Consider the following 22,183-nt stretch of genomic DNA (forward strand, 5'->3'; position numbering starts at 1 on the left):
TGTTGGTCGATCTTTACATTCTATCAGTAACACGATGATGGCCGTACTTATGCTAGTTTTCTGTTGCTGCTAATTATGAAGTCGATACGGTCAAAACAGTGATACGGTGATGGCAATAGCAGAAACAGTTAATATTGATTAATAAAAATGTGTAACAGACCAGTAAACTCCTAATTGCGGCTTAGCGGTGACTTGCATCATTGTTTAAATGAAGTAGACTTTGTGAAGGTACGCTTACGAGCATAGTGAATTTTTGTATGAAAAATTTAGTCAGTATATAGCATGACATTAACAGGCTGCCGCGTATCCACTTATTGACCATATTTTCTTGATATATATCTCCAGTTTTTCTGGGCACATTAAAATCCTAATCTTTGAAAATATGTTATTATTTCCGTCGAAATTTATTCATTCATTAAATAATATTTTACGACACTCATTATATATGTTTGTATAATGAAAAGACTCATTTCTGAACAATAGACGTCAAAACTTGAGGGCCTGGGTAGTTTATCTATTATTGTATGTTGATGTAATCACTATGGAAATAATATAGGATAACCAAAGTAACCAAAATAACCAAGGAAATATCTTACCGAGTGATTGACATGTACTAATAATATATGATCATTAAGTTTACATGTTATATATAAACATGCGGGTTTGCTAAATAATTTACTTGTAAATGGATTAGGTTGGAGTTCAATCCATTCATCATTGATCCTAGTTTTCTATCATATCTGCTCAAAATAATGTAAGCTTGAAGCACAACGGTTATTTTGCTGAGATAACGCTAGATTTTTTGCTACATCGTAAATAGAAATTCACTCAGATCACAGTTTTCATCACATAACGTTGATGTATTCACAAAGGTAACAAATTAACTTTGATCCTATCGATCGAGAAAACCAAAAACAAACTAGGGGCAGGACATAATCGAGGAACATTTAAAGCAGATTGTGAAACTAAATTGAGCAGTTGCTTAAGTCCCCTATAATTTGTTCAATTAGAAACAATGCAAACCGATTCATTACATGCAACGTATTGCTTAAACGGCACCAAAGAGAAAAGTTTTCTAATTGTTTGGGGAATAAAAATGCAAAACTGGATTAATATCCAAAAAATGCGCTCCTGTGTGGAGTTGTTCATCCTAGTACTGAAACCTGAAGAAATTGTCAATGAAGATCTTCATTGTGAATAATCATATCGAGAAATATAGCACAAAAATTACTATGCCTAGGAAAAATTAATTAGTTGGAATAGGAGAGACTGTCTCACCCAACGTATTTACCAGATATTGCACCTTTGGGTTTCCATTTTCCGATGATCATTCAGTGGCTAAAGATAGAAAATTTGGATATTGTTCGAAATTCCATCACAAAAACGCATTGATTTTATAGTAACAGTATTGCAAATCTACACATTATTCGGCAAATTATTATTAATAATGGGGTTACATCGTTGATTAATCATGAAAGCTTATTTGTTTGAATTAAATCTAAGAAACTTTTTGGTGTTCCTATATGAAAATTAATATGCCAATTCCACTACAGAAATGGGTCAAATTCAAAAACATGATTCACAACTAATTTAACACTTTCCAGGCATTCATCTATTTATATATAAATAAATGAAATAAATCAGTATTTCATTATTGTATCTTCTCTTTTCTCATCTGTATGCTCCTTTTCCTCGGCGTTGTTCTAAGAGGTTCTAAAACAAAGAACTCAATGGAATCAACCTACGAACAGATGCTGTTCGCTCAATAGCTATAAAATTTGGGAGCAACATGTTCCATAAAATTTTTATGGGGATAACCTTACGTATATTTCTATTTTTATATGTACCCCGGTTTCTAAACGACAAGAAAGTGTTCCGTATCGTGTCCAATCCTGCATATGTTACCGACATGACGGAATCAGAAACTTCCACCAACTACGGCAAAATCAAATTTATATACAAAGACATCATGCTTTGAATGTCTAATCAAAGGCTAGTGATTTTTTTTATCCATTGGAATAACGTGATAATTTACAAAATTATTGAGATTGACAACCATAGCTAGCGTACAATACCATCTTGTTTTAATAACTGTAACAGTAAAAACTAAGCTTTGATGACTGTTCGAACAAAAAAATGATATTTTTGAAATATTCAATTGCTAAATTATCAAACTACCATTTGTTCGTTGAAAGTTTTGCTAAGTTAAGCAAATTTATAGTACTACCTACACATAAACTAATAAAATTTGGTGAAGGTTGATTTCCCTTCAAATTGAAAAGTTCAAATTTGTCATATCTAGATGTTTACAGTAAAAGATGGTTAGATAAGGTAGGCCCTTGATATATAATTACTTTTTTTTGTTTTTTGGTGTTTCAGATTTTAATTAAGTGAAATATTTAGAAAATGTATTATGTCCTATATGACTTATACTGATAGATCTATACAACTATCAGATCCTGAATGTGGGTGCTTAGCTATTCAAAAAGCAAAAACTGCATTGGAAGAAAATAAGTATCCAGACAAGAAAGATGAATAACATATTCAAGAAAATGATGAACAGACACTACAATCAATTGAAAAATAGAACAGAAACGAAACATCGCAACATAAAACATTTTTTCTTACCATATGTAGAAGAACTTTCCTAACAATTATCGAATTATTTCAATAAAAATGATATTAGTATAAGTCATAAAAGACATAATACGTCATCCAAATATTACACTAAATTGAAATATAAAGCACAAAAAAATAAAAGAAGTAATATTCTATATAAAGTGCCTTATACTAATTATGACGCTGTCTACATAGGGCAGCAATAAAACAATAGAACTGCATTAACAAACCATGAAATATCAAGAAAATTCAATAAATCACAATAAATAAAAAATAAATTCAATTATAAAGATCCAAAAATTTAAGAAAAGGAATGGGTTATGCATTCATGAAGGCAGAAGGCATATGTATTTGAAGAAGATGACTTGTGAAACTCTCCGGACATAACGAATTTATTTTTTACGGTGGTATTCACTCTGAAGTATGGTTCACCAAGAAGTATTTTGTCAAATTTTTTTATCAATAAACAAAGGATAACAAGAGCACATAATTTATAATATAATTGTTGTAAATATCGATAGTTGCGAGGCACTTAATTCTGAAGTCGCTAATTATCTTTATGTCTTAACAATTGAAAATCAATTTGACTTTTTACAAATGTCCGAACTTGGGAACATATAATAAATACCAATCAATAAGTGAACGAAAATTCAGAAACTCTCTTAAGCGAGCTCTTTCCAATTATTTTCATTTTATATCCAGAAGGTTGGAGAGGCAAGTTAATAATTTCGTTATTTTATATTAAAAAAAAAATGACCTGTTTTAGTATTTTCTAATTGCAATCATAATTACGTGAAAAATTTGTGACAAGTGTCCGGTGACAATCCAATAACTAGCTCTCACCCAGGGATTAAAGTCAATTCGGCTTGCAATACTCACTTGAGGGCTTTCAGATAATGGGTCTTCGCTAATTCTGGTTTCGAAGCGTCCCTCAGGAAATTTGCATAATTGTAATGCATCTTGGCATTACATGGTAGTGTAATCAGTCCAGCCCTACAATTAGAAAAATATATTAGCAGGAACAATGGTTTAAACCAAAATTTAAATATGATTAGAATAAAATGTTGTGAAATTGGAGTTAATTGAAAATGTTACATTTTACTATTGATTCCTGACGGGTGGAATGGAGTCATATTTGTTGAAAAACAATGCTTCTCAGTATTCTCAAACTCTTGATTTTACCTTTATTTCTATGAACTAATTAATGTGGGAGCAAATGATCCCATGCACTGTTTTTTTGTCTCCGGAAAAAAGGACATTAATAATACTCAAATATTGTTCAATTTTAGCCGGAGATATTGAATTTGATATCAGTTATACTATTAATTTCACAATATTCTAGTGAAAAGTCACTTCGTTAAGCACCAGAAAGAAACAATGACGAATTATCACGTATTTAAGTGGAAGAAAATATTTTCAATTTGGAAATTTTGCAATCACGGATCTGAAACTGCGATTGAGTTCGATGATTTTCTTTAAGTAAAAAATTGAATAATATTATCTACCCAAAAGACAACGATAAAAAGAAAGTATCATTAGAGATGGAATGGAATGCTCGCGTATTAGAAGATATTTCAAATGAATGGTCTGGAAAATGCTTATGGAATTTTACATTTAAATCTGAAACCTAATTAGTTAAATCGTTTCGTTTCAAAGTAGGGACATTATGGCAAATTTGGGTTATCCATTTATCCACTTTTTTGTAATAACTACATCAGTCTGAACAGATCTGGAATTTCAATAAAAGTGAAAGATGAAATTAATGATGAAATGAAATTTCTAATGGATGAAGGTTGGAACTGAAAAATAATTACGAGTATTAGTCCAAGTTTACGAATCATATTCAGTGGCTACTGTTCAATTCGCGCAACAACAGAAACTCACTTGCCTCAAGCTATCTTAAGAAGCATTAACATACATTTTTTCTATCAAATTATATAGATTACGCCCCAAGAGCCGATATTTAGAAGTGACTTGTTTTTGGACACGTCCAAGTATGTGTAGAGTACAATCCTATAGAAACTATAGAAATTTAAGCTCTCTAACCATCCATCATACTATCCAGTGATGTTAAATTTGCCGGACGCAAAATGTTTTATCAATTAAACGTGGTAGTAAGTTGGATCTAGATCTGCATCTCTGCCATCTTGATAACGTTTAATCAACACAAAAATCCATGCACGCCTTAAACATTTATTACTGTACAGTATAGTGATTTTTCTAAGTTCTAATTGAAATAACACGTTGCTCTACTGTTACAGGTAATATTTGCAATGAAAAAAATATCTTTGAGGGCCACAGCTATACTTATTTAATTATAGTGGCGTTACAAAAGGGTGGCACTCTTGTTGGCTTGAAAAACCTTCATAATCTGTTTATGTCGAGCGCAAACGAGGGCGCAAGCGCGGGCGGGCACATGGAAATTTATAAATTGATCTCAACAGTTGTCCGTTATTATCGAATTAGATAATCTGGAGAAAATAATTTTATCTATTCCTATGAATAGTCCTACAAAATCACCACTGAGAGGAAACCATACATGTGGAGAAAAGACAAATTCTTAATCATATGAAACATTAAATAAAAATATCATCTCGGATAAAACTTTTCTAAAAGTCTTCTGTTGATTTATCGAAGTTAATAAACCTTAAATGATGAGAAAATGGGTTCACGTATAAGATTTCCAACTATCCATTGCAAAAGTTCCAAGGAAAGAAAAAGTCTGTAATTGAAATAAGTCTTAAGTATTTGTATTTCAATAGGTTCAATTGAATTATTTAAAACTTTTCAAATTACGATAGCACTCGAGACAACAGCTTCAATATCACTTCAGTTGAAAACTTCGTGAAATGCTTTAAAATAAATACACTAAAACTTATCAATTCCATTGAACCAGAAGTTTTTGATTGCCGATTGGTTTTCAGAATAAGCTCATTATATAGAATTTTAATTTGATCCGACCATGGTTAACGGATAATGAATAATAAGCAAGCTCTCGTTCAAATAGCATTATAGGATAAACTATTTTGAGAGTGGACTGCTTTATATGTGCGTATATATGTATCGATGTAGCTTATAATAATAATAATAATAATAATAATATAATAGATAAAACGAATGGTACTTTACAAAATGCTGACAGTTCTCTCAAAATAAGTATATATCCCAATTATTAATACAAAAGAAACGTTAAGAAAACCATTTCAGTCTGTCAGTAATTAGCCTCTCGGGCAATTCTAAATGTGAGTTTACTGTTCATTATTTTCACTCGCCCCTGTTTTGATCAGTATTTTGTAGGTTACTATAAGTACAATTTCAAGTTGATATTTTACAAAATAGATACTGGATGTAAATATTTCATAGCATGTTGGTAGTCTATAATTATCATTAAATACACAAGCTCCAAGCTCGAAATTTGCTGTCTGAATCAAAAATAAACATTACACCATGCTCAAACACAGGATGTTTCTTTACCTGAGTAAGGATTCCCTTGAAAGCCAATCCCTGTTCCTGATTATGGTTCTCAAACAGCCGGCAACTAGCAATAACATAACCAAACAAACTATTGTTTGTCTATGAAAATAACATCTGTACCATAATATTTGAATTCCGTACACGATCAGGAGAATGCTACCAAGGCTGAAATAGAAATATTTCATTTATTAATCGGTAAAATACTTTTTATAATGTCAGCTATAATTTGTTATATTGAGGAATGAGGGCAGGTCTCAATACTGAATTCATTTTTAGTCACCAAATTCATGCTAATAGTGATATTCAACAAAATTATTTATTCACATCATCAATTGAAATATGATATGATTTTAGAAAGAGTCATATTAGTTGCGGCTTGCATAATCCTTCTCTAAGCCAATTTAAATGAAAAACAAGCTTCATGGTGTGGAACAAACAGAGCACAACCGTCATTTTTTCTCCATAGGTCTGTACAACAAATGTAAACACGGAGCTGTAGAATTTTTTCATGCAGGGGGAGTGAAAAAATATCAACAATGAGAAAACTTTTGTTTGTGGTGTTGCTTTCTTCTAGAAGCAATTTCTCGGAAACTATCCCACTCAATATTTCATATAAAGAAAATACCATAACTATTCCAATGAATGAATTTCATTGCTTCCGTCTAGTTGGTGTTCTGTCTCCACTTGAAAGTGAGATAATCTTCAACAGAGAAACAATAAAGCGTTAAAGAAAACTGTCAGAAGTACTCAGTACTGTAACTTACATTTGAAATAACTCTTTGACCTTGTTATCTATTGCACAGCTATTGTAAGAATAGATACAAAAATCTGTGGGTGTGTCTCAGGCTTTTTATCAATATTTACACCTTTGGCTTCATTTTCATGATGTGTTGTATAAAAATAATTCTTATTTTTACTTATACTTATTACTTATAAATACAGGATGATTTTCTAGTGTCACATCGGTCGATAACTCCCAACTAACTTATTATCAATAATAGTAGAAAAAGTGGTGTTTCTCATCTGGAGACTCTGCAAATATCTATAGAGTGACCCAAAGCTGCATGCCAATGGAATCACACGTAGTATCCTGTATTTCTCATCCTACTATTCACCGGAGCTAACCCTTCACGAGCTAACCCTGGAATCTCCCACAGAGTTAGAGAAAGAGTAATAAGACACGGATTAAAATAAACTGTTTGACGTATTTCTACAAAATAAACATTGTACATTTTATGAACAGTTTTATGCAATTATTTTTCATAACTCTATAAATCTATGTCGTTTGTTTATTCTTTTGGCAGTGTAAGACAGTTGATGCATAATTTTGTTGTCTTTCTTCTCTATTCCAAATGGTCATGACCTTAGTATTTATTTTAAGTATGTATATTTCTAATTCCTAAGTCTTGTATTATTTAACTTCAATAAAATTGAGAGATATCAACTTTTTGAAATACAATCTGGAAACATTGTTTTGTTGAATAAACCAGCAGCGATTGACGTGACCTACAAAATCCCCAAAACTTTCCAAGTTTGATAGATCAGGCCAGATCTTTTCGACTGAGTTCAACAGATTGTCTGTCTAAATTGGATGGTATTACCAGTTCACAGATATCGTTATTGATTACTCCATTTTCCATATAGCTCAAAGATTGCTGATTGTATTCATAAAAGAAACTAAACTTGTTTTCTCCCTGTAACTAACTTTATAATAACTGGTGCAAATTGATATAGGTTATCAGGTGAATTATTTATATATTCATATTAATCAACTCATACCAAATATACTAGTCCCCAGGAAAAATTTTTCTATTTAAACACTCACAAATACTGATTCCCTGCGATTGTTGAAGCTGAGAGACTAAACTTTCATCTTCGATTTCCTATTCCATTATAAAAATAAAAATGTTACAAAACCGTCTTAAATTTGCCAATGGTTTCGTAGCTTGGGATGAGGAAATAAAATTCAAGCTTGATTTCAAATACTGGGTTTCCAAACGCAGCACTTTCGAATAAATTTGGATTTTGAAAAATGAGTTTAGAAGAAATGGAATATGTAACTGAAATTTTTTTGATGGATACTCATTTAGGAGATTAAGCTAGATGTATGGGCTTATTTACTTCTAACATTTTTATAAAATAAATCTACTCATTTTTCGTTTGTGGAGAAGACAATTTTATATTTTAGGAAAGTAGAATAGTGAAAAAGTACGTAGGTTTTGTGTGATTCTGTTGCAAAATTCCACACGTCACACAAGAAGATGTGAAAGTTTTTTCCTCAACTCAAATATGAGTTTAAAAATACAATATATTTAGGAAATCATATTCAACATTCACTTTACATATTTTTGTAGCCTCAATTATAACTATGAGAGGGTTATGAATTTTGATATGAAATGGAATTTCGTTTGAAAACTGGTAATTATTACTATTTTTTCGAATTAAGACCCAAATTGATTTTGAAATAACTCGTTCTGATTTAAGATTCAACGGGTATTTGTTTCTTTAATGTAGATGAATGTTGCAGAATAGAACAGAAAACCTCGAGAGAAGATGAATTGAGAAGAAGACAAATAAAAATTGAATAGAAAACGATGAATATAAAAAAGGAGCGTTTAAATAGACATTATTTTGTCCAAAATGGGAAGTTAGCGAAACCTCTTAGATAATGGAAATGTTGCATATAAGAAAAAAAACTTAGCCGAGACAGAAATAAAAAAAACAGTTCGAGGGTTGGATAAATGTATGAATCTTGAAATAAATCACACAAGCTTCTTCATAGAGTGCAAGAAAATAGCTTCACTCCATATAATGGAAAACCTTGCCGTAAATAATCCTGCCAATATAAACATGGATATAACAAAAATGCTGTTGAGGACAATAGGACGACACGTGAAGCGTTCTACGAAGAAATCAATAATATCCGAGTTTTCCGAATAGCTAAGATATGATATTCGTAGAAGTTGGAAAATATATTCAAGCTGATAAATACATGATGCTGATATTTGCTTATGCTTACATCATTTTCCCATTCAGCACCGATATCGAAATCTGAGGAATTATTTAATTTTTATTCAGAAATACCACAAATTGTTTATATTCATCATGTAAACTATATCATTTTGCTAGAGACTTTGAAAAAGATTATGCCAACAATTCCTGGTTCTTCCATGGAATTTCTGAATCAGATTTCTTGTGATATTTGTGACGAGATCTTCATGACTGCAACATATTGGCCTGTTAAGGAGTTTCAGAAAGTCTGAATGTATTTTGGATGTAACATTGAAAGTAACATTTAAAAAATGTCATTCAGTTGGTAATTAATGACAAAAAGCACCTGGAACAGATCCTATTGAAAAACTGTAACTGCAAAACATCGAAGTTCGAATTCGCTTCCTTTGTCTTTGAAGAAAACATGTTGAGAATTTGTTTATTGCCTTCCATACCTACATTTAGAAGTAATAATTTGATTAATGGGCTTAAGAATAATAAATGAACAGCTTTTTAAAACGTGGATATTTACTTATTCAATATTTGTCCTACATCTAACTGTGAATAGAAGAAGGTGAGAAAAGGTATTTCTCACTATGTCATTAGTCATATTCATTCAACTTATATCAAGTAGGAAATGATTTTAATAATTCCTTAAAAGTGATTGGATGAATAAGAAATTCACCTATATTTCATCGCGTAATCCACTGATATATTTTTTTGGTTACCATATTTACAATACATATCTGGATTATCTGGTAATATGTCCCACAGTAACAATGAACTATCTCAAAGCCAGTTGCTAATTACATGATATGATATTATGTAGTTAGCTCAAATTTTCTAAAAATAAAAGCAATATTGCAATCAATAATAACTTTTCACTATCAAAAATCATCTGAACGCCCCCAGGAAAATTTGAATTAGAATTTGAGTTTCCAACTCACAAGAAATATCAGGCATCATCTCTAAATGATATTGATAAACCTGTGTATATCTTGAAATGAAATAGAGTAGTAAACTTGGGATTTCTTTCTCAAGAATACTTCAGTATGCTCCATTTGATTCAACTAGAACATATTCTCGATAAGCCAAACGTTAAATTATCAATGGAGTATACATCTTTTTCAGATTTTTACATAAACAAAATCCAGGTTATCATATTTCCTTCCTACAATAAATTCTCTTTATTTTTGGTTCGGTAAGGATGAAACAAATATCCCTAGACACATGTTATTCAAGTGACAGAAATATTTGTTTTATTCTATATTCCATCGTATTTATCTATGAAAGCTTACATTGTAACAATTATGAAAAATATCAATATCGAGCGGAAATATAAAATTCATTTCACAAGAACACTCATTATAGAAAGAGAGAAATGCTTTATTGTGAAAAGTTGTTACAATCTGTAGACAAAAGCTTGTAAAAACTGAAAAACAAACATAAAAATAACTGAATAAAGATACAAATAAAATAAAATTTCATTATACAGAAGAAAACCACAATGAACAACAAAATTATGAGTAATAGTAATAGGTAATAATCAGTATGTAAGTACATAGCAAGTATGCAGCATGTCCGGAATTAAATATTATTATTAGAATAGAATTCGTTTACATATATACAATATTTTAATCTATACTTCCTTTGGACTTATCTTTAAGTTTTGCTTCCCAATTTTTTTTTGTTCCCTCATTTGTAATGAAGGTCTCCACCATTCTAGTTATTTCTAATTTATAGTGTAATGTTTAATATATAATAGTAATATATGAATAAAGTATATCAATTATTTCGTAAATCAATAACTTTAAGGAAAAATCATGGAACTAAAATTAAGTGCTCAAATTATTTTATTTCAGCTAAAACACAAATAGAAAGACGTGCAGCCACCTCTTTTGAATCTTTTCTATAACTTCCGTTTTTATTTATGCAACCTCATTACGTATCTTTTCTTTGAGTTCAAAGATGTGATATTGCGGTCTTTTTTGGTACATTTTACTTTTCAAGTATTCCCATCAGAAATTAAAGAATTTGTAAATATCGAGGATCTGTTGAGGTTTTTTTTGACAAAGTATGGTGGTATAATCCTATTATTTTCCATTCCCGCCTAAACATTATTTTTCTCTGGGTATTTAGTACTCCAGTGTGGATTTTTTGGAGTACAGTACTGACTATGTAGTAGAAATGTAGTTTCGTCAGAGAAAAAACCTTTTTTTAAAACATTTTGTTCCATTATAATTTCACAAAAATCATCTTTCATAAATTTACTTTGTAGATATGCCACTTTCCCTCCTTTAGCTTCCTAAGTTGAATGGTCCATGTCATTTTCTAAACTATTTGCCCATATAGGAGTATCTTCAAAGGTTAACAGAACATTAAATTGCTTATTTCCAGATATTTGTTTTCTACTATCTTTGGGCTCTTTGATTTTTCTGAGTTTCTTCTCAATTTTAACCCACAATTAATTAAGTTTGAATTAGATTGATCAGAAAAGTTACTTACTCGGCATCTATACAACGTATTACCCGTTGCAGTGGACTGAATACAGCTAACTTTCCCAGTTAAATTACGCTACTGTTTTATACTGCCGATACTATAATGTGGGTTACCGTGGGTCATGAAAAGAGTGCCCAAGATACGTAGGTGTATCCTAGATGAATAATACTGCAACAGCGTGAATCGGAAGGTCGATGAATTAATCAACTGGTCGACTCTACAGAGTTATTCAACAAAGTGATATAAGAAGACTACGTGGAAATTTTTTTTCATAAATGTTAGGAAATGTTGTTATTATTTATATTATGTAATTATCATTATTCATAGTTCTCAATTTTTTCGAGAGGTTTGCAATACTTCAAAGTTTACTCACTGTCCTTATTTTTCTTCCTTGTATCATAAAATTAATTTGCATTGAAACTATTCTGCTTCAATTTGAATTTACTATTCCTCTTAATTACAATCTCCTTTCATCTTATTCCTTCCCAATCATAATATTTCATACCATTATATGTCTTGGTAATCTTCAAAATATCAAGCTTCTTTTAAGGTTTTTCTTTTTATGTTTTTCTCATCAGATCGCGTCGATGGATTTAGTTGTTTTTTGTTGGAAAATTATGTCCATTAAAACTGTTGTCAAGAATTCACTTTTAAATTAAAATACACTAACAGAGGAAAAAAAGACTTCCAATGCTATTTCTTGTATATAAAAGCAGAGAACAGAAATAAATATCAATAAAGCCCCAACAACTCAGCAGTCGCATAAAATGGCTTAATAAAACACCCCTACAATAATACGGCTTTGGAAGCTACTTAAATGAAAATGTTTTTTTCTCTCAACCGCATTGTCGATTGGACCTAAATTGAATGGCAACATGCTGTCTTTGTACTTTTCAATATCCTGTTTACCATTTATTTAGGCTTTGTTGTAAGGCCTATACCGACTATGATTGCCTATTATATAACAGAAAGAAAATATTATTAAACGAAAGGAAGCAAGATTATTTTGAAAAAATTAGGATATCATGGGATAATGTATAATTTAATCAAATTCAATTTAGCTACAATGTTTAACGGAATATATACCATATATACTCATATAATAGAAAATGTTGATAAAACAGTAACGGAAAATTTTTTAACAAATTTGGCATTAAGCCTGGAAATAATTTTTAAGTTTGTATGTATACCTCTAGATGATGTATTTGAATGAAAGAAGGCAGCCAAATTTCCAAAAATTAACCTAATTGAGGGGCCAAAATTTTGGCGTTTATCTGAAATATAAAATTTAAGTGGATCTACCTAAATCAGGGATATGGAAAAGTGAGAGATTTATTATGGAAAAACGTTCATTACACAACCGACTTCCTCAAACTTGATCTTGGTTTGGAACAGCTCTTTTTCATTGCCATAATAGTAACAATATTAACTAGGGCCGGATTAAGATTTATAAGGCCCGGGGCTAAAATAATGACGGGGCCCCCTTAAGGAATTCGGAAACCCGGAAAAATTCACAAAATAATATCACTACGTTAGATTTGCGGTATCAATACATCAAAAAATACAGAATGTTTTCCAAATGATGGAGCCCTCTTGGACCTGGAGACCGGGGCTATAGCCCCCCCAAGCCCCCAGCTTAATCCGGCTCAATCTGGTAAGTAAAGAGCGAATTCCAAGTTAAATACATATTGCATGAATATTTGGACATTTTGTCATTTTTTTGTCTTTATCTAAATTTATCATTTAGCGCTGCTTCAAAGCCCGTATAATTGTGATTACGATAGATGATTTGATTAATATAATTGGTTGCTGGATAAGATTTCGGATCCGCAATTTCTGCCAATTATTTTGTGATAAAGCTCCATTTAGAAACGATGTTACCGTAAACAATCACAATATGTATTATTGGCTACAGAATAATCCAGATTGTATGGAATCTTAGATAATTAGATGAGCGATCCCTTTATTTTCGATACTTGACTTAATTGAGGAACGGTATGTATTAAACATAAATTGTATCTTGTACTAGAAGGTATGCTATTATCAATTCGTAAGTGCATGTCCATGACTCTCCAAGTTACCGGGATTAACGGTCTCAATGTTTACTCTAATGACAAATTAAAAAGTTTATTTTTGTATCCAATCAAACTATTCGGAACAATATGATCGATAGAATGTGATATGCTATTAAGAGTGATTTTTTTACGAAAATCAAAAGAAGTTATTGAGTATTAAATAAAGACGGTACAGTGGATGACCCATCAATTCGATATTTTGACTGTTCAAACACGTTTTTGTTTGAAATGAAGAGTACTAGCTTGCATTGTCGTAATGGAAGATGATTCTTTTTCGTTGATTTGTTTCTCCGATTTTTTCCAACACTTCTGGCAAACAAATGCAGATGTACCTTTCAGAATTGATTGTTCTATGTTGCTCTTATGGAACGGTGGCAACTTGTCCAGTTATTCCAAAGAAACAGGCAACTATTTTCTTCGAATAGCTTCGTGCGCGAGCAACTTTTGTTGGATTTGGCACATGACGATCTTTCTATATCAGTTTACGCACAGCATCGATGTTTTCTGACACAATAACTGTTTTGGGAGACTTTCACCCTTTATCACCAAAATTCGAAGCGGGTTGCACTGCAGTTGGTCTAATTCACGTCGAAAGTTATAGAAAATGATCATTCAAGAATGTTCGCGATTTATTTCCATTTTTTCACCAAGATGAATGATACAAATATCTCTAAACAAATCAAATAGCACTCATATGACAGTAGGTTCTGAGTAAAAATGTCAAACTTTATAACGACAACGTCGGATTTGAAATATTCACATCAGTGTTGCCATATGTAAAAACTTTAGTATCAACATTCGTATCATCAGATATATTGAAATAATCATTGGAATGAATGTTTTCTTCATACCTTAAACCATAAGTAGTTCAAATGTTCAAAGTATACACTTTTTCAAGTTATATTGAGATGCGGATTTTGTCATTCTATTGCTAATTAATTCCAAGTATACAATTGGCGAAATAATGCTGGTGAATTAGCTGCCTTTGAAGATAGTAAGTTTGGTAGAGTAGATCGTGCATTTTTGCATAAACAAATAATTACTCTCCTCCACTCCTTATTTAAATTGATGTACCAAAGCTTGTTTCATCAAATATATCCAGAATTATTTGAAGAATGCGACTACTGCTTTTTCTATGCTCCATTATTAGATCATAATCGTATTATGAATGGTTTCTGATATTAAGCCAAGAGTCAAACTTATCAGAACAGACGGTACAATTTAATCGTTGATAAATTTGTGAATTCTCAAGTTATGTGATATTCGAAACTCACCTCGGAATGTATAGCAATCGTTCTGCCACAACAAATCCTACAGTTACTAATAAATTGGTTGCTGGTAGAAAAGGCAACACTAGCAGGAGAAGTCCCAATACTAATGGAGTATGCTTTTGAGACTGAAACAGAAAAAAAAGTTACACTTCTCATGTTAATTATGAATAATAAACAACAAAAATAAAATGTAGTAATTATAGTAATTTCATGGTTCCTTTACGCTATTTGTAAAAATCGGTTAATAGCAAAGCGAGTGTAGAGAGAATGGCAAACGTGAATACCTATAACTAACTTTTCAGACTTTTTTATGTGGTAATATGTGTAGAGTATTGTGAATAATATTTCCATTTAGATGATTAAAAAAACGAGAATAATGTTCAGAGATGCGTTTGTTCAAGTTCAACTAATCTGAGAGATAGTTTTCTATTATCCATAAATATGCAATAAGTACTACGAATAATGTCAAAATATGATTTATAATTTTGTTTCTTGCACATAAATAGACATAAATCCCATTCTGATATGGAAGAATACGACAAATGACTGGCCATGTGATAAACATGGATTTCAAAGATATATCAATAAACGCCGCACTGAAAAGTTTATCGACCTCAATGATACATCCTATGGAAACAGGAAATTCTCTTCCAGCATTGTGGCTTCGATGGAGATGTTCATTTTGTCACCGTAATTTGAATACAGTTACAAGTACAGGCAATGAGAATCATAGCTGTTCAGTACATTTTTGAAAGTAAATAGTCCAATTGATATAAGCTATCAAGATAAGTATCTGCATCCATAATCCCTGTAAGAAGCCCCAACTCTTTTCTAATAATATGCGGTAGCGATTATGTAGGTGATTTATAGTACATCAGCCGACAGTAGTTTTGTTGTGGTAACAAATTATTTTTGACGTTTGACTACCATCATACTTAAGAAGTCAATTGGAAACTGCAATTCTGTAACAGCTTCTTTTCCAATATAATAGCACGCAACAGACGTAGTTGTGTGAAAACGCTTGACACCGCCAGGTAGAAAGAATAGAAAGAATATCTAAATATGAATTAGAGAGAAAATATTGTATAGTCTTCATCAAAGAGGAGAAGAAGATAGCTCAATCCACATTGAACTTTATATTGAATGAACCTAATTCTGCAAGAAATACACTGTATTATGAGCTGTACTTGTAGAGTCATGTTGTTTTATTGAAGCATATTTCTCGTGTAATTGAGAATGAATCCATTAAGAATCAAATCCGATCGATCAGTGAAGTAATTTGAGTGGATTATTCTTTTATTTAATAATCATTGTCTGGTACTCCTTGGTGTGAATAGATATGTCTACATTTCATTTGTAGATATTTTTCTAGTAACTTATTGTATAGAATGCATAGAAAATGTTAGTGATGTTTGTTCAAAACTTCCTATAGTAGTTGTCAAAGTATAAAATCTTTAAAAGTCTGTTACGTAAGTGTTGTCATGAGAGTGATTTTTTCCATGGAATAGCAACTATTTGACTACACAGAGGACGAAACCTCTATCCACATTTTTTTGAAGTATGAAACTAAGAAACTCTAGAGCACTACACCTGAGAGCGTATGAAATAAAAGACGAAGATCTCTGTCAACTAAGAGTGGGATTAATGGATCAGCTGTAAAGACAGGGTTCTCAAGTATCGCAGCCAAAAAGGGGGATACAATAGATCCTTTGGGTCGCTGTGTATACGAGACCCCAAATCATACAACTATCTGAAGAAATTAGGATAATATCTGAGGTTCGGATTATACGCAAAATGTGTATTTTCCATATTTTTTCTAGTTTTTTTACATATTTACTCAAATGTCATACACTTCTCAATTCAAATTTAGTTTTTAACATGAGACTTATCGCATCTGATTCTAGATATCGCTTATTATTATCAATCGTAGATGTTTCTTCAAGATGTCTGTTTATTGGATATTCAAATCTTTCCTTGGATGGTGATTCTTTTTTCGAAAATCCTGTGTTGAAGTGGTAAGCAATATTTCAACTAATAAGGGTTTTTTTGAATATTTCTCAAAAAACTAATTTCATTGAGATCTGTCAAAGTAACTACCATACATTCAATTATGTTGCGGGTCTCAAATTAAAAAAAATACCAAATTGATAAGCTTTATAGAGCTTTCCAAATAGTGAGTATCGGAATTTGAGAAATTTTCCGCTGAAGTCACTATGGGAGTCTATGTCAACGAGTTCAACAATTGGAAAATAATTTCAATTCAATTATGGATGAAATGGCACATGTTTGCGGCTGATATATACCGAACCCTAGTTGTTGGAGCAAGAGTTAAAAAAGAATAAATTAGTTCTGTCAATGCTTATCTATTCTGAAACATACATGGTTAAACAGATTCAAAACTTTTTTATCTAAATTTACTGCAGTTGTTTTGCTCTTAGAACCAATAGGATCATTGAGAAAATGAGAAATAACTTCCCACTGGTTAATTATTGAATAAACAACATGAAAAAAGTATTTATTAAAGCTTCTCCAGATGCTCGCCTGACTCAAAAGCGAGTAGTAACGCGATGGGATACGCCACTTTATTTTGAATATTTCAATCAGAAAAAAAAGTTATGTTGGCGTTTTAGCAGAGGTGAAGTGCTAATTAAAACGAAGGCTTCACTACTTTGACTGATGTTTTAAAAGAATGAAGTGGAGAATTTTCCACAAATATAAATAAAGATTATTACTGTATTGATGTCATCATCAAGATACGCACGTGTTACGTGGGTCGAAGAAAAACGTAGTTTTTCTCTGTACAAATTATTTTAATACGAATAGTTTCAAAATAAGACAACAGACTTGATCTACAATATAAATAACCATTTATCACGTAACTACAGCGAATTCGAAATAAAAATATCCAATATAATTTGGCGACACTGTAGTTTGTGAGGGCAATGATTGTCAGTCACGAAGTTATAATAACATTTGCCTCTCAGATATTAAAATATACAATCCATTTGTTTTCAATGTTAATTTTTATCGTTAACTTGGAAATATTTTTATCGGGGAATCAAGATATCGAATATCAAGAAATTAATATTTTAATTATGTGATAACGTATTGTTTTTTGAACATCGTAACAACTTTTCACATGTACGGATATTACATTAGCGAAGGGACAATATTTTTATGAGATATTCTAGGTTAATTGCAGTATCAATATTTATTCTTATATTTCTATCGATTTTTCATACGAAACAACTTAATGAAGATGAAGAGTTTCTTTATCTATGAGCTGTTTCCATATTATTTGTAAGTATTTGAATTTGATACAAGAAAACGGTAGTAAGACTTTTTCTAGTTTATCCATGATAACGATGAACTTTCTATTCTTATATAATATCTTTTTGTGTTTGCTTCTAACAAGTTTCTTTGGATTTTGTAGAATAAATACAACGTTATATCCAGATTTTCCGTTCCGACTAATTTTAAATGCATTCATAAATTTCGTCTCACTGTCAAGTTCCGTGATTTCCAAATAAACGCTTTCGTCTAATCAGTGGATCCATAGTTTGTCACTATAATGGATATCGCTCAAGTCTAAGTGATTTAAGCTTAAATTTACATCCTCACAAATTGTTATATCATATTGGTTTCTAAACACAAAGAGGGAAAATTGATTTGTATCATTAAACTAGAATATATGAACTCTATATTTTTCTTCACGTAGAATCTAGCGGTAAGGTTGGAATTGGATCCAGCCCCAGCGAGTCTGTTTTGTTTATAACTCCCCACTCCTTTTTCTCAGAGCACTGCCCTACTACCCAGTCGTCCCGCGAACGCCGAAGAGGCCGCACCAGTCTGGTAAATGACCTTCAACTACCCTGTCTATCCGATCTGTACATTAGCCGCGCTTGGATTGGATCCGACCCCACCTTGCTGTTTGAGTTCCACTTATCAGTTTCTTTTGTGGGGAGGATACAACCCCATTTTGATGTTTATATTACACCTAAGTTTTGTTTTCGTTTCTAATATCTTATTAAAATGGCGCATCAACTCCTACAAAGAGTTTATCCGACAGGACGTTGAGTCAGAGGATGACGACAATATCCATTCAGAAAACTTCTCAGAAATCGAGGATGATGTAGTTTCTAACAGTGATGTGCGGCAGTGCAGTGTATGTGTATTTTTCAAGACTACATGTACGAGCTGTCATATAATACGATCTCAAGGTCGCTTTAGATAAACATCTAGAGCGCGCATTTGGTGATGGAAGTCATTCGCAAGTAGCTGTGTTTAGCTGATGTAGAGTATTTAAAAGAGGACAGATTTGGGTCAATGTTCTTATAAGCTCTGCTGTTTAGGTTGATGTTGGAGATAAAAAGAGAGTGATTACGAATGATCGGAGAGGATTCAAGCGTTTGAGAAGAAATTCGGTGTTGAATTTGCAACAGTAAATTCAATTTCACAAGATAATATAGTAATATTTTATGGTATCTCCATTCATTAGGAGATTATTGAATTTTTTTTCATGTAACACGTGAAATTGGAGGGAAATTAAGGATGTGAATCAGTTCAAATTCATTGTATTGCCTGTAATGTATGCCCACGTTGCGTCGACCACTGACCTCAACTCATATATCTGCAAGTTTCGAAATATTCACGCTTTTGTGTCTCTGTCACTCGACTTCCTATTTATGAAGTTATAATTAATGACTTATAAATGATAAATAGTTACAGATAATTAATTAATGACTAATTAATTCAACTTGTATGATTATATCTAGTTCCATTTATGATATTAGTGCGTGGATTGAAATCCTCAAGCATTCAGGAATGTATTTTATCTCTTATAATTTGATGCTATTTATTCATCAGTATTGTTTTGTTTAATATATAGTGTGTGATTAATTGATATTGGTACGTTACTCATATTTTAGTAATTATTTATGGATTTAATTGGAATACATTTTTCTCAATTTTAAGAACAATCAGAGTACAAAAAATACGAGAAAGAAAGGACGGAAGTTAATATATTAGTTAAGTTAACTTATAACGATAATTTGGAGAAAAAACGTTTAGAAGGAAAATCAAAATCTATTCTTTAGTGAAATTGAAACACAAGAAAAATAAGTAACATTAATAATAAGGAAAGACGCGAAAGAAAATATAACACGAAAAGTTGGGAAAAATGTTTGAGTGGTTTTTTGGAAAGAGAAACCCAAACAACAGAAGGTGGAATAATTATTAAAAAAATTCAGCAGATAATACAGAAACTTAAGCAAGGGAAGGCAACAGGAATAAAAGGAATAACACAGATTTGACAGAAGCGGTAGAAACCAAGACACTTGGAATCATAATGTACAAAATACATGACACAGAATAAGGAAAAAAGGTTTTAATTTTACCAATATACAATGAAATAGGCACAAGAAACTTCAAAAATTATAAGAACTCACACTACTAAGCATAGTCAGTAAGGTATACATCAAAATTTACGGAAACAGACGAACTTTGAAAAACCATAGAGGATTCACAAGTATTTGGAGCATACAATGGAACAACAAAAGCAAACTTAGAAAAAGGACACATAACTGAAAAAGCCGTAACAGAAGATGCAGAGATATACCTGTGTTTTGTAGATATATAGGTTGTATATCTAGGTCTTTAGTTATATCTATGCTTGTTATTCTATATTTTTTGTCACTTTTTTTACTCTTCTTGTGTATTTCATTTCTATTTCTTAAATTTTCCTTTTTTGTCGTTCTGTCAATACCCAAGATTTACATCCGTATATTAGATTTGTTTTAAATATCGTTAGTTTGGTGTTTAGTTTAGTTTATTGGTTTATGCATTTCTGTTATTTATATCTTCTTTACCATTATTGTTTATTATTGTTCCTAAGTATTGGTAGTGATCAACTGATACCAGTGTTTCTGTATCGATTTTAATGTTTATTTTGGTCTCTTCTACCTCAATTTTCGCTAGTAGAAAAATTGTTGTATACAATTCGTGTGTAAAACCTTTTTTTCGACTCATTCGATCTGAATACTCATAGACACAATATTCACATTTGTCGAAAAAAGGCTACTTTACACACACAAATAACTATATTTTTGTCTATTTCTGCCACGTCAGCGTTTACAGATAGAGTTTTTCCGGTGATGAATAGTAAATGGCGAAACAAAGCCTCTCCAAATTTTGTAAAAATGAATTACCAATCCCCTTTAATTCAAATATATACTCTCAAGATTCTGTTAAATTATTTAGTAAATATAATAATTCGATACGAACTGCAAAAAGCAATGAAAAATATGTTTTTAAAAGTGATAATAAAGAAGAACATTTTTTTTCTTACCCAAACAATGTACTTTGAATGCCAAAAAAAGGAGCAACCCTAATCAACACTCACAATTACACTGCCTGAGGCGCGTTTCGATAACCAAGTTATCGTTTTCAGTCTACCTTCAGTCTCCAACGCGCGTCAGCCAGTGTAATTGTAAGTATTGGTGGAGTGGTACTGTAAACAGTAAGTTCAGTATGAATATTAACAGAGGTTAAAGGGATTCCAACTCACTTTTCTTATTGAAACAATTGAAAAAAATCACAAAATGCTCTTATTAGGTAACTATTAGGTATAACGGATGTGTGAGCTGGTCCATTGTTTTGATAACACAACACTCTCTTCTTGGCTAAAGGCGGTTGTTTTTACTTGATTCTTTTGCACAAACGTTTCAATGAGTTCGCATGATACTCGCTGTTTTTCCTTATTTAAAATATTCAATGAAAATTATCCCACGCGCATTTCAAAAAACCGACACCATGATCTTGCCTGCAGATTGAACAGTCTTTGCGGAGCTGGTTTTCCCTGTTCAGTGCATTTCTTTGATTGTTCTTTCATTTCGGGTGTCAAGTTATGGAGACGTTTCATCCATCATTATGAAAGGGCGCAAAGTTTAGCTCTATTTTTGTGGAACATTGCCAAAAAATCGATGGAAACGTCTCTACAACGTTGTTTTTGTTCCTTTGTGAGCACACGCGGCACCCATCTTGTGCGCAGCTTTCTCATGACCAAATTTTCAGTTAATATGCCATCTACCGCACTTTTTGAAATGCCTTCTGTCTGCTAGCTCGCGCACTTTCAGTCGACATTCATTCAGTACCGCTTTTTGGATTCTCTTTAATATTACTGGAGTCGTCACTTTATTTGGTCAACCACTGCGATGGTGGTCTTCAGACGCTGTACGACCTCGCGTAAACTCTGCT

General features: G+C 31.8%; 1 protein-coding gene across 1 annotated transcript in view; it reads right to left on the reverse strand.

Annotated features, from left to right (window-relative positions):
• Positions 1-22,183, reverse strand: part of LOC130447339 (protein O-mannosyl-transferase TMTC1-like) — a 315,042-nt gene that overhangs the window by 16,429 nt on the left and 276,430 nt on the right. The window contains exons 10-12 of the mRNA XM_056784106.1: positions 14,933-15,054; positions 6,094-6,258; positions 3,499-3,612 (exon numbers count right to left, since the gene is read on the reverse strand). Coding sequence (XP_056640084.1) covers positions 3,499-3,612; positions 6,094-6,258; positions 14,933-15,054 — 401 coding nt within the window. The remainder of the gene's footprint in view (positions 1-3,498; positions 3,613-6,093; positions 6,259-14,932; positions 15,055-22,183) is intronic.

The sequence above is a fragment of the Diorhabda sublineata genome, chromosome 8 (assembly GCF_026230105.1).
Source record: "Diorhabda sublineata isolate icDioSubl1.1 chromosome 8, icDioSubl1.1, whole genome shotgun sequence".
Lineage (NCBI taxonomy): Eukaryota > Metazoa > Arthropoda > Insecta > Coleoptera > Chrysomelidae > Diorhabda > Diorhabda sublineata.